Genomic DNA, 14,210 nt, shown 5'->3' with positions numbered 1-14,210 from the left:
GCCAGCTCAATGGTTTCACTTTTTTACTCTTTTTCCATTGGAGTGAATAGTTCATTCCTATGGGGGACAGGAAGTGTAGACTTATGCCTAAAATAGATGTGTCAGTTGACTGCATAGTAGCATTCTGAGTGTGTGTCAGTACACTGTATGTACCTCCAAGTTTTGTGAGTATGGGCAACAATACATTGGCATACAAGGTACTCTCTAGATTACAGATTGTAGGTTGTATAGAATAGGGTGAGTATGTTTGAGGTTGCACTTATAACATACTGGCCAAAGTGTGCCGTAACTGATGAGTACTATATTTGCAGGAAATGCTGCAGGTGTCATGGGCACAAGTCTGCCTTCTGTATATGTCAGTCCTTCAAGGTAGTCCAGGTCAGGAAACAAATACCACAAGAAATATTAGGATTTACTTTATTGATATAGGCTATATTAACAGAATTTTGAGAGCCTGATAGTGTTTCTCCTTTCCTCCCTCTTACACCAAACAGACTCACAGTAGGGTAATTCTGAGTTTCTTACTCACGTTTCCTTGTTTTCCTAGCTAAGCATGTTTTCTCAGTGGTTGCCACATATTTTTTCAAGGCCATATACATAATCCTTGTACACCATATTGCTAAGAAGTGTTGTGGAAGCCTTGGTTAACCAAAACCGTAAGAGTTGATAGAGATTAGTATTAATTGAAAATAATGGCATATGTAAGATTGTAACTTGTAATGCAAGAGAGTAAATGATAAAAAATAAAAATTAATGGAATAAATAAATAAATAACATAGTTATTATATGTCTTTGAAACATACAAGGATGTAATAGACCTTAATGAAGATAGTTTGATCTTGTGGAGGATGAAAGGGAAATGAGAGAACGTTGGAAATTTTAGAGATTTGTATGGGAATGACAATGATACATTGAAATTGAAACAAATGTACAAATGTCCAAGAAAAATAATGAAAAGAAAGTCACAGTACTGTGAGAATATTGGAAAAAAAGGCAAGATTGCAGGTATAGATGGTTTTACTAGAGAAATGTTAAAATATGGACGTGATTTGTTTATGGATTGGTTCTGTAACTTGTTTAATGTGCGTGTGAAGACTGCATCCATGTTTGATGATTGGAAGACTGCTGTTATTGTTCCCCTATACATAAGCAACTGGTCCAAATGTTTTGGAGTGCTGGGAGAGGGGCATATTTTTCCAATACTGTTGTGTCAAGAACAAGCATACATAGGATGAAGACTAGTTTGCCCACTGGTCGTGGTGACCTCCGCCATTAGAAAATAAGCTTTTTCCAGGTTCCTTTTCTTGATCACGCTAGTTTGTAATGCTAATGATGTGACTGTGTGTACATGTAAAAGAGAGAGAGAAATTCCACACAAAAACATTTTGATATCAGTTATGAACAATGTGTGCATTTTGGTGTACTTCTAGGAACATTCACGGTGCTCCTGTAGTTGACACACAAGACAGTTTTGAAGACTTTGGTCAACAAGCATACAAACTGATGTCTGCAGTATGTGCTTTAAATGAGAGATTTGGCATGGGTGTTCCAATTCTGTTTCTCAGAGGATCTGTAAGTAGGGTAAATTGCTACAAGCTTGGTAATGTTTGCATGGTAGTGGGACAAGTGGTGGGTCTGGGAGTGCAAGCATTCCATGGCCTTCTAATTCTTGTTGATTTTTCAATATGGTTAAAGAAGTTTTGGTTGAACAAACAACAGCTAAGACAGTGTCTTAGGTCAGAAAGTGCTGTGGCAGTGCTTGCTTCTACTAGTTATTTAATGTAGGTTGTTATTCAGTATGCATAAAATTTGCTATTTTAAGAGCTATTCACTGTTCCGTTCAACTGAAGTTGAAAAATCCCTCAGGAAAAGGACTTAACTTTTCAGTTAATCTTCTGAATTAACTCTGGAATATGTCAGAAAGTTTCTTCTGGTGTTATGATTTAAGAAACTGTTCTGGCCATTTTTCTAATTATTATAATAGGAAACTATACTCTCTGTTTTTTATGATTTACTGAATTTTTATTGTAAACACTATTTCAGCTATAAAGCCTAATATATTTCATATTCTCTGTAGCTTTTACTTCTATGTGTAACAAATATTTAATGGTTTGGTAATATTATTAAGATAGTTAGAAATGTCTTTTACCAAGCTGATTACCAACTATAAATTGTTTTCCTTGCACAACATTCACCCATAGTTTGTGAAGAATTGTTTTATCACCAGCTTTGTTCAACCTAGTAGACTTTTGGTAACAAATAAGCACAGGTGTGTTCCTAAACAGATTTCAAGTGGGTCACCAGAGAGATCAGATTTCACCTGTTATTTGAAATTTGAATCCATCTTCAGTGGTGATCAAATTCTCCTGGGAAGTTTCAAATTAAAAAGTTGCCTCAGCTGAAATCTTATACTACCCCTGTTAAGACAAAGGAAGGTTTAAAACTTTAAAAATATGGCTTCTGCAGTTGTGAGGAGATTTTTTTGTTTTAATGCTGCCAGTTTTCAACACTTTGTTTGTGTGCCCATGAAATGATGCGTCCCATTCTGTTACTTTAAAAGTCCCCAAATTGGGTTACAAACCAGAACAAAAATAGAAATAATAGAACAAGGCCAAGATAAACACATTAACAGAGAAAATAATTTAATAGCTACATGAAAGTGATACCCATTTGGCATCCCTCCAGGGTCTGAATGCTATTTGATCCAACAGAAACTTTTAATGGAGGTAGAGAGAGAAGCTCTTGTCAGGGATTTTATCTTTCCTATGCATAGCCTGATAATCTGCTCTCAGAGCATCTGGAGGGGTGGCACAAAGGATTCTTGGGCGGATAGGTCAAGGAACATGTCTAGCTCTCCCTATTGCTTTTTAACATTTCCTCAGTAGGTTACCAATAGGATATGACCCATAAAAAACATGAAAGAGTATTAACACACTTTGCCTGGCACCTAAGAGATCCATACTGGTATTTTCTAGTCAAGCTGATGTGATACTTTCTGGAAGTGAAGTTTTTGCCATGATTTCAAACACAATGAACACCACAGTTAACATTGTTAGAAGGAGGGAGGGAGAGAGAACAATGTGGCCATGTGGCATTTATAGTAGCCTACAAAGTGCCCAACGAATTTTTATAGTGAAAATGCTGCAGTGAAAAGTGTGCTTCGGGTAATGGGATTCAGATATATACCATGAAACCTTGGCCCAAAGACTTCAGCAAAGTCATTAACAGTCTTGGGAATGAAATGAACAGATAATCAACACATACAGTAGAATAGACAAAGTTTTTGACCCAGTCTAGTCCAAGGTTTGAGATGCAGAATGTTCTTTACCTGGGTAGAGTTAAGGAGAAAAAGTGAAATCTGTTCCCTGATCCAAGTGAAGAACTGAGGGTTCCCAGAAGAGATAGAGAAATGGAGGGAGGGGCGTGTCACAAAAAATGTCCCTGTCTTACCTTATCTTACCCTATCTTACCTTAGTTTCTAGGACCCAGTTTCTTAAAATCAGGTCTGCCTTCCTATTCTTCGAATTAGGCAAGGCACATTAACAGCTAAATGTAAAACTCTTTATTTCAGATGATCCTTTCTAAAAAGGAAGATTAGATAAAAAACAAACTTGCCTCCAGTGATGTATTTTGAATTGATCTAAGTCTATTTTATTCCAATTTTAAAGTTATCCTATACTGGAAAAAAATTTCTTCTTTTCCAGGAAATATCAATACAAATATGTAAACCCCGATGCAACCCCTTTTTTCAGTGGGAATCTAATACAGTTTGTTTAGCTTTTATAACATTTTTCTCATATCTATAGCATTGTTTCTCCTTGAACAGGCAGTCATTTTCTGTATATCAAAAAGAGGCACATTTCTTGTTGGGGTAATGGGAAGACTGCATTGCTAAGTGATGATTTTGTATAAAGTTGTGCAGAAGCAATGCAGACTTGGGTTTTTTAAAAACTGTCTTCTTGAGTATATTTCTAGCTTTTTTTTTTTTTTAATTAGTCTTCTCAGCGTCTCCCAGACAAATTCCGGACTCACGCTCTGTTTGGTAGTGGGAAGGACTGGCCGGAGAACTTGTGGAAGGCATTGGGCCGACATCTCATCTTTGAGGGTTTTCTTAAAGAAGTTTCTGGTCAAAACAAGTTTTCAGTCATGTGCATGCTTACTGAGAAGGTAGGTTTGTGACGATTGAGCACTTTCTGATTATCAAAGTGATGATTTGGGGCATCAGTGTATTAAGTAATTTGTTTTCCTTTCAGGGTAAAGATTGGCTCAGTAAAACAAGAAAAGAGCCGGGGCAAAGTCTTTTACTTCAGTCTGATGAGGAACTATGTTTAAAGAAATCTGCTGCAAGGTGATTCTACCATCTGATTCTGAAGTTGCAATGCCTATTTTTATAAGTACTTCAAAGTTTCGAAACCTTAGTTTCTTTAAAACTACTCTCAGATAGGTTTGCATGTCCACTGGGGACAGTTGGGGTTGCCATTGATGGAGAAAAGGAAGAATACATTTTCAGACCAACATGAGAAATGTTGGTTCCTAAGGTGCAACATGGAATATCACTTTCCTCTCCCTTAATATGGGTCCCAGTCCATTTCAAAGTAGTGCCAGAACATTTCTGCTAGTGCATGCACTTCAAACCATACTTTCAGTCTGTGTGGGAGATCTGTCTGTTTCCAGACCAGCCAACATTCCAGGATTCTACAACTCCCAGAATCCCTTGCCAGCCAAAGCAATGCATCTTGTGTTTTCAGATCTCTGGATATTTAGGGCTGAATGTTTTTCCAAAGCTGATAGTTCAAAATGAGCTTTTATTTGTAAATACTGTGATAAAAATTAGGCAGTGTAAGTAGCTGCTACCAACTTTAACATTCTGAGCCTTTATATTGTGTGAAAGGAGTACATATTGAACTCACAGCTCTTTTGCCTGTGTGTTTATAAGTATATGCAGAGTGGTTTGATTGGAACCATCTGTTTCCCAGTTTTGAGCTAAAAATGACCTGTGTTTGGAGCTTTGCACTTGCTTCCAAGTTGCTTGAAATAGTATGCTTCAAATTCAGAATGGGTTGGATCAGAATGCTTTGCACAGCACTAGTGTTTATTGTGGGACTGGTTTTTGCTTTCAGGATGGCTAAACTCCCTTCTCTTTCCAGCTATAAACAAACCGCTGCAGAGGCAGGACATTTCTCTGGTGCTGGGTTACCTCAGTCGACAACCAGGAAACAGGTCTGTGTTATCAAAAATACATCTTTTCTGGTAACCTAGGTTTTGTCTGTTAGTCAGAGGCAGTAACAGAATGAATATCATAGATGATACATAACAGACTTGCCAGCTCTCATGAACTGAGGAGACAAGTTCTATATTGAAACACAATTGCTGAATTTAGAAATGGTTGAAAGCAGCTTTCCTGAAACGGTTTTCTTGTCAGCTGCATGTATCCTGTTCCAGCTGGAGGAAAAATTGAACAGCATAAATTAATCAGTTGAATTCAGTGTTCTTGTGTGTTTGAGATGAAATATGCCTGGTATATAGATAATCATTTCATTAATCAGGTGAATCTGTCATATTTGTTAATTGTTAGTTAAAACTGATGCTACCTGGTAAAATGAACCATAGTTCTGTAAGAGACTGTTGAAAAGAAGAAATGTTAACTGTGAGAAAAGATAGTAAATGGCAAATTACTTTTGAGCTTCTTTACCTTTAGAGAGCAATTTTTCACTATAAAATCAGTAGTGAGGATAAAAAAAAATTCAGAATTCTTGAAAGCAATCTCAGTCTCAATCTTTCTCTCTCTCTCTCTCTCTGAAACTTGTACAACTGCCCCTCTTACATATCGTAGCTCATTTATTCATTCATATAGAGTAAATATTTAGGAAACTTGTATGGCTGCCCATCTTATATATCATAGCTTTGGGCAGCTCACAGCAAACAACAATAAGAACATATAAGAAATAATTAAAAAGCAACATCCAGAAAACTGGCCAGCCCTCTAAACCAACAGTCCCCGATCTTTGGGTTTCAGCCTCACCCGATCCCGATGCTTGGGGAAAGAGCCAGCTTTTTAAGGCCTTTCAGAAGGCTAGAAGAATGAAGGCCTGCTGGATCTCTGGGGGAAAGGTATTCCACAGGGCAGGGGCCACTAGTGAGAAAGCCAACTGAAATTGTACAAAATCCAGTTGGCCTAATAAAGGTATTGACTTTGTAGATGTTTATCTATTTTTCAATCAGAGGGGCAGAAAGATAGGTAACACGTTGAAATAAGTATTTGTCACTCAGAAATTTAAACAGGTTAGGTTCTGAAATGATGCTGGCTTTCATTCTTACCCAAGAAGTCAAGAGCTGAGAATATGCTGCCTGCCTCTCTTCCTTCCTTAGCAAATTTTCTTTTCTCGACTTAAGCAGTGTGTGGATGCGGATGTCAAGACGAAAGAGTTTCCATCCTCCCAGAACTTGATAATAGGAGTTAAAATGAGTTACTGGTCTTTATTAAAGAAAAGCCCTTGTCACAGGCAAACAAACTCTCCATTACAATTGAAACTGAAGTGGTGAGAGTTGTGAGAAGGATCTATAGATTCCAGAGGCTGCCTCCTCCTCTCTGTCTTTTGGTGTCATGTTCACTGATTTGATGTAGTTCATACATCGTAACGTTTCACATGCCATGGCGCTGACGCACGTTTCTGTTCGGGAGGGAGCTGCTGTGAGACCTTGTACCAAGCTCTGTCTGTGGAATCAGGGGAATGGAATGTGTTTGGGTTATGTTATCTGAACAAGGCCTTTTCCCGCAGACCATCAGGAACCGCTAGGAGCACCTGGGATTGTGGACTTGAGAAGATTCTACAGGGGGAGGGATTTCATTTGGACTGAGGGTTTTTAGTTTGAATTTGGCGCGCTTTCATCATTCTCAGCTTTCTCTGTGATCCTGCATACTATTCTTCAATAAATCAGATATCTTTGAAACCCTGCTTATGAGTCTGATGTACAATAGAATAGGCAATCATTACATTTGGCTCAGATGATGCCAGCAGTGGCTGCGTTGGCATGTTTTGCTAAGCTGTAACATGGCTAGTTTCATCTTAACCATATTTGGTTTGGTATTATCTTGACATTTTCCCACTCTTCAGAGTTGATGCTTCCTGATATTGAAACCTAAGCAAACTGTGGTGGTATGAATTAATCTAATCCTTGTTATTAAATTATTGATAATGTCTTATATTTTAAGAACTTTTGTATTAAATGTATGCAAAGGATATTTTAAGATGCATATTCATTTTCTCTCTCTTTTTATTTTATGTTACTGAAGAAGACATCTCTGCATGAAATGTTTTCCTATTCAGAAGTTAGTAAGATCCCCAGCTGGAGTAGGCTTTCAGATAAAAGGTGGTATTTCTGAAAGTAATCTTAGTTTTTCTCTTTCTGTATCTCTTCATATCTCTTCGTATTAATGTTTGTTGAGAATGTTGGTTGGGCAACAGTTATTTGTGGAACTCTGTAGCTGGAGTACTTGTTAGTAGTTTGCTATCTTTGCTGGCTCTACTGCCACCAATTTAAATTTAGGAATTGTTTTTTCATGGATGATCTTCAAAATGTGGTAATTTTCCCAGAGAAATGAACCATGTAGGTGCCTTAGGGAAAGACTAATAGCATGGTCTGTTCCTCCAGCCTGTTCCATAGGCAGGCCTTTCATTGTTGACCCAATATTCCATCACAAGGCTTTGAGTTCCATCATCCATTGGCCACTTCTAGGAAAGTGCAAGCTTCTGTGTGCTCTTATTTGTCAACTACTACATATTTTGGCTGACTTGAAGTTTTAACTCTTTCTTTCAAAAGTAGTGCCACTGTGCAGCTGTCACCACACTGTGACCCTCTGAGTCTTACCGAAAATGTTATACCTGAAAGGGAGAAGGTATTGCAGGTTAGTATACCAGATGTTTGGTGATTAGATTCATATGAGAACCAGGTTTCTCACATGATTAGAGAAATCCTAATGAGTCCTCTGATTTAGTTTTAATCAACAATGAAAGCTGCATCACACCGTGGGCATCATTCCTGCTCCTTTTGTCAAAATGCCGAAAGCGTCATCACATTGTTGTGCTGTGAATTCTGCTGCTTTGGGAGATGTGTGCAATATCATGGCACACCTATAAAGGGGCATGGCTGACAGTATGATGCTGCTTTCATCAGGTTGAACTGTTTGGCACCCTCAGGTTGGCATCTGAGTAAAACTCAGTATTTCAAAAGAGGAGGGAGTACTGTTACTGATTTTGGATGATGTACCCACACCTAAGAAAGCCAGTTTGGTGTAGTGGTTAAAGCTAGAAACCGTGAGGCTGTGAGTTCTTGTCCCACTTGAAGTATGAAGCCTTCTGGTTGACCTTGGGCTAGTCACTCCCTCTTAGCCCTAGGAAGAAGGCAATGGCAAACCACTTCTGAAAATGTTGCTAAAAGAACTGCCAGTTGTCCAGGCAGTTGCCAGGAGGCAAGACTAACTCAGTGGCACAAAACCCCACAAATAAAAATGCCATCCTAGAAGAGACATTCCATTCTGAATGAAAGAGTAGTGCTGCTCTTAACAGAGTGCCTACTTCTTGTTGCTTGTTTATATTTGCACCATTTTTTAAAAACTGGCATCTTTTAAATGGAGCAGAAAGTTTGTTTATTGATATTCTTTAAAAGAATGTTGCCTTCCATCTCAGTGAAATAATTTGTGAACATTTTTTGTTTGTTTTAGACAGTACTATATGGCAAGTTAGTGGCAACCAGGCAGAAACTTGCCAGTGAAAAAGACATCCCTCCAGCTGTACTTGCAACAAATAAAGTGCTGGTCGATATGACTGTGATAAGGTATGAATTTCCATTTGAATGAATGAATGAAAAACATTTAGATACATGTTGGAGAAAAACAGGAATCATTTTGCTGGAGAAATGTCAGGGGTTTTCACCCCCTAAAATGTTAAATGAATTTGTGTGAATCCATCTTCCCACCCCTGCTGAATAAAGCTAAACATTTCATTGGGGTTAGGATTGGGTAAGAAATAAACAAACTACTTACTTTCATCATATGTCTTGACTTAGACTTAAATTTATCAGAACTGCTGGAAAATTGATTATTTAAACTTTTCTCTTACTACCCAACAAGCTTCATTTACTTAACAAAATTGCTATCTTCCTCTTAGTTGCTCTTGACCTCCTGGGTGGGACTTGTCCCACAGTTTGAGAATTCCTGAACTAAGTTATTGTCCTGGAAAAGTAGAAAATCTATTTGATCAGAATATAGCAGAAAGGGAAAAAACGTGTTCGTATACCACAAGCAGCGATGGCTTGCCTTATCATTTTCACCTTTAACTCTACAGAACTTTGTGTCTCTAACTTAGAAATTGTTGTAATGGTTTCCAAACACATTAGACTTTTCATGTTTATCTCATGAGATTGCTCTTGGCTAATGAACATCTAAATCGATCTGTCTTGATATCAATTCAAGTGATCAGAATGATTTATTTTTAATGTTTCCTCCTCCTAGATATACTCAAATGATTCACACTGTAGCAAGTTTGGAGATTTTGCCTTACTTTAGCAAACATGCTTGAGATCAGTAGCCTTAATTTGGTGCCAATTATATTTCATAAGAAAGCCAGTTTGGTCTAGTGGTTAAGGCAACAGGCTAGAAACCAGGAGACTGAGTTCTAGTCCCACCTTAGGTATGAAAGCTGGCGGGGTGATTTGGGGCAAGTCATTTTCTCTCAGCCCTGGGAAGGAGGCAATGGCAAACTGCTTCTGAAATCTTGCCAAGAAAACTGCAGGGACAAATCCAGGCAGCTGCTGAGAAGCAGACAGGATTGAATAGCAGAATTTTTTTTTTTTCCATAACTCCATTTATTAAATTTACCATCTTGGGATTTGTTTTTAAAAGTAAAAAGAAGGTTTAAATTCCATAAAATAAAAAATAAAATATCAAAATTATCCTAAACTTGAATTTAAATTCTGTTTTGCAATAATATTATATGTAAAATAAAGGGTGGTTAAGCAGACCAGAGGCCAGTAATCTCCTCTTCACTCCTACTGGCAGTGTATACAGTATGCTTGAATTCTCCCTAAAATAATCACAGTGTTATGTGTGTAACTTTGGAATGGATTGTAACCTTTGCTAGCCTATTTAGATTTTAATTTCTGTTTTCAGTTTCTTCAGTAAGTACTTCCATATTCTACTCAGCCTTCTGTTTTTCTAAGTCATTTTATCTTTTTACCTTCATGTATCTAACTCAAAGTAATCAAATCACAGGATGTCTGTAACATTTTCTTCAGGCCTACAACTCTGGAAATTATGAAGAGAATTGATGGCATTTCTGAAGCAAAATCTACCATGTTGGCTCCTCTTCTAATCATAATCAAGGAATTCTCCCAGACAAATAATTTACAGGTCAGATGTCATTAAATTCAATTAAAAAATTAAAAAAATGTTGAGCTTTAAAAAAGTGATCCAATGTCAAGTTTGGCAGCATACTATCATTACTACAATAATTTCTGACCCACAGGTAGTCCTCGCTTAACAACCATTTGTTTGATGACCGTTTGAAGTTACAATAGCACTGAATTTACGGTAGCCACGCCCAATCCTTGAAGGGCAGTTGCTCTGCCCTTGGTCATGTGCACAAAATTCAGGCGTTTGGCAGCCTACCTGCATTTATGACTGCAGGGTGCACTTCAGCTTCCCCCCCCACCTATCTCTGCCCTTTTGACAGGCCCTCCTGTCTTGTGCTTCACTGCCCCTGATGCCCCCAGCTGACTTTGCCATCTTCTTCCTCCTGCTGCTGACGAGGTGTGCCTGGCCTGGCTCCTTGCGAGCACAGCTGGGCTGGAGATGGCTGCTGCCAGGGACAGGAGGGCACATAGGCCGCCCTGTGCTCTGCCATCCTGCTTTCTGCTGTCCCTGCCACTCCCAACTCATCTTCATCTTCTTCCTCCCACTGCTCAGGGAGAAGGCTTGTGCAGCCAGCAGCTGCCTCGCAAAGGGCCAGGTTGGGCATGCCTCATCAGCAGTGCGGGGAAGAAGACAGTGAAGGTGAATTGGGGGCAGCAGGAGGGCTTGTGCATCCTCCTACCCCTGGCAGCACCCACCCTCGGCCTGGCTGTGCTTCCTCCATGCAGTGGCAGCCACTTACCTGCCTGCCACCCTCTTGCATGCCACCCAGAATTCGCGACTTCCTGCCGGCTTCCCCATTGACTTTGCTTGTTGGAAGCTGGCAGGAAGTCATGAGGAGGACAATCTGCGATTGTTGCTTAATGACAATGAGGAGTGCTGGGATTGCCATTTACTAAGCGATGCAGTCATGTGACATCCTTCACTGTAGCCAATCGATCTATACTGAATAGATAAGAATACCTGATCATTTTTTCTTTGCGGCTGTTTTTTTAATGGCAAGACCAAACTAAGTGTAATGTTTGAATCAAGTTCTCTTATTAAAAACCAAAAAATTCACCAGTTTTTTCCATAATCCATTTCTGTTTAAAAAAGATTTTAGTTGACTAATAAAATGTCAAGAGAGAAACTAAAATTCTGTTTTAGAAAGGAGGGGTAAAAATCAAACAAATAAAATAATAAAAAAGGAAATTTCACCAAGAACATAATCAAATAAAAATTGGAGGGGAGGGGAGGGAGGGAGGGAGGGAGGAAGGAAGGAAGGAACAGAAATATGGGGGTTTACAGACGTGCCTATTCATTCCCCTTCTGGGCTTCCCTCCATCCAAATCTGGATCTTCAGCCCAAGGGGGAGAATTTTTTTTTAAGTAACGTTTTATATTGTGCCAGCCTGTATATCAGTTGGGAAAACACAGGCTATGTCTCATTGCACTGGTGTAATTTGATACCACTCTGTAAAGTAAATACATTGGGGCAACTCTGCAGGAGTGCTGGCACATTTGCATTGCCAACATAGAAGTTAAGACACAGACTGTGAATGAGATTGGGAGGAAGAGAATGCTCTGCATATTATACCTGCTCAGAGGCTGATCTCAGTCCTGGTAGCCTGACTTCGTGGCAGCCACAGAATTGGTTACAAATAAAAATGGAATAGAAAATGGCCTATCCCATGTCCTTTTCCTCTTATGTCACCATAACTGAGCAGAGTACAGACTATCCCTGTCCAGTACATCATGCCCACATTGGTAGATATAAATCCCTGAAAATCATGAGACAGGGCTATAATTCTTCGGCCTTCACTATGCAAATTCAGAGGGTGCATGGGGGAACTTTGGTAATGAGAATTATTAACTCTTGCTAGGACTGTGCCGGTTGAGTGGGAAACATTCATAAGGAATCTCCCCATTGCAGTAAATGAATTAGATCCTGTAACTCAGGAATGTCATTGCCATTTGACCAATGATTTATGAGTGTTGCCAACCATTGTCATAGAGGGTGCAGGTGTGATTGTCATTGCTCTGTGCTTTTCAGAGTGCTGTATTGTCCCCTTCCTCCTCTGTGCTATATGAATGTAGGATATAAATAAAATTATATATGAGTTGTACTGACCTTTGTCACCTTCCACCATGACAGGATCTTAAAATTGCTTAATCTGAGTACCATGAGACATTAACAGCACCCTTTTTTCTTGAAGAGAGGAGGAAAACAACAACAACATATAAATATAACTAATGCAGACTGTAACAAGCACGGTAGCTTTAAAAGTTTGCTGTGTCCTAGCTACCAGTTTAGCTTATATGGAAAATGGTGGCCAATTGCTTCCTTCTAGGAGTGTGTACAGATTGTGCTGAGGTGGGCTGAGGTCTGGAAGAATTAAAATCCAGAGCACTCTGACTGTTCTGGGATTTGGCTAAAAATAATCTGGAGAGGCTTCCTGTATCTTGTGCCCCTCACCCTCTTCTCCTCTTCTTTGTGCACTGGCCCACCGGTTGATCTTCCCAGTATTTTCCTTTCTTGACCTCCTGCTAGTTATTGTCAATGTCTTTGGCCCCAAACATGGCCTAGGCAACCATTCCACCAGGGTCTCCTTTTCCAGTTTTCCTTTAGGAAAGATTGGGAGCTGGTGGGGAGGGGTGTGCTGTTGGATATACCACACTTGACGCTGAGGTGACTAAGGGGATGTACAGAAGTGAAGATTTTGGAAGTTTGAGGGGGGTGATTTTTTTCTGCCTTCCCCTCCCAACATACCTCTGTCTGGAACACGTGTGTTGTAGTCCATGCCAAGGTCAAACAGATGTTTTGGTCCAGTGATAGACAACATGGAACCAGCTGTTCAGTACAAGGAATGTTTTGCATATCCCTCCTTCATTCCTAGTGTTGTTTATTCCTTTATTTAGTGATGTTCTTCAGTATTTAGATTTTTTTACAAAAATAACAGTTTCCTTGATACTGTGCAGACAGACGTCTTCAGGAATTCTAGAATGAGAGATCAGCCAGATACAGTCCTTCAGGTGGACTGCGGGTACAACACTCTGACAGAATCAGAACATAAATCCTACACTTTGTTTCAAGATAAGAATACGTCCGTGGTAAGCTTTCTAACTTCTCCTCATGTGACATAGCCGTACTTCTTTAGTGGGTCGCAGTCTATAAAAATAATTTAATTTAAAGGAATACAAAACTGGCCACTGCTTATGTGTTGCATCTAACTGGCTCACAGTGGTCTGTATTGAAACGTATTTTGAATTGTGCTTACTTTATTGTTTCAAGGTAGGATGATGAACTAAATGAAATTCTACTTCTAAGCTATGGAAGAGGACCATTTTCTGCTAAGGCTGTGTTTCGTAGGAGGCAAGATATGAGGAGTCACGGATGGGACTATTTCCTTTTGCTTTTCATTCTGTTCCCTTTTCTCTTTTTTGTTCTTTTTTTCTCATCCAGTGGAGTAGATTCCAATGGAGAGATAAAGTACCTGAAGTCCGAATGGATGCTCCTTCTGCCATTCTTTCCTCTGGCTTTCTCCCTTTCCTCCTCCCTGACTTTTTCTATGCTTGTAGTAGAATTTTTGGCTCATCTGCTACTTGTTGCAGTTTGAGGTGCCCCTCAAGCCCCTCCCTCATTTATATTACCTTTGTCAGAGGGCCACATCCCTTAGGCTTCAGGTTGCCTATGTCTGAGATATTGTAAACTGCCCAGAGTCCCCTTTTCGGGAGAGATGGGCAGTGATAGAAAATTGAAATACAAACAAACAAACAAACAAGCAAGCGTTATTTTTCTGAAAGTAGAAGAATTGCTTCTGATT

The 14,210-nt window shown here is 39.3% G+C and overlaps 1 protein-coding gene across 1 annotated transcript in view; it reads left to right on the top strand.

Annotated features, from left to right (window-relative positions):
* Positions 1-14,210, top strand: part of WRN (WRN RecQ like helicase) — a 66,708-nt gene that overhangs the window by 44,466 nt on the left and 8,032 nt on the right. Inside the window, exons 23-31 of the mRNA XM_063294771.1 lie at positions 1,431-1,572; positions 3,997-4,167; positions 4,254-4,348; positions 5,148-5,220; positions 7,295-7,371; positions 7,822-7,906; positions 8,723-8,835; positions 10,294-10,408; positions 13,366-13,497. Coding sequence (XP_063150841.1) covers positions 1,431-1,572; positions 3,997-4,167; positions 4,254-4,348; positions 5,148-5,220; positions 7,295-7,371; positions 7,822-7,906; positions 8,723-8,835; positions 10,294-10,408; positions 13,366-13,497 — 1,003 coding nt within the window. The remainder of the gene's footprint in view (positions 1-1,430; positions 1,573-3,996; positions 4,168-4,253; positions 4,349-5,147; positions 5,221-7,294; positions 7,372-7,821; positions 7,907-8,722; positions 8,836-10,293; positions 10,409-13,365; positions 13,498-14,210) is intronic.

The sequence above is a fragment of the Candoia aspera genome, chromosome 2, assembly GCF_035149785.1.
Source record: "Candoia aspera isolate rCanAsp1 chromosome 2, rCanAsp1.hap2, whole genome shotgun sequence".
Classification (NCBI taxonomy): domain Eukaryota; kingdom Metazoa; phylum Chordata; class Lepidosauria; order Squamata; family Boidae; genus Candoia; species Candoia aspera.
Note: the sequence above shows the minus strand (reverse complement) of the source record. Positions and strands in the feature narration are given on the sequence as shown.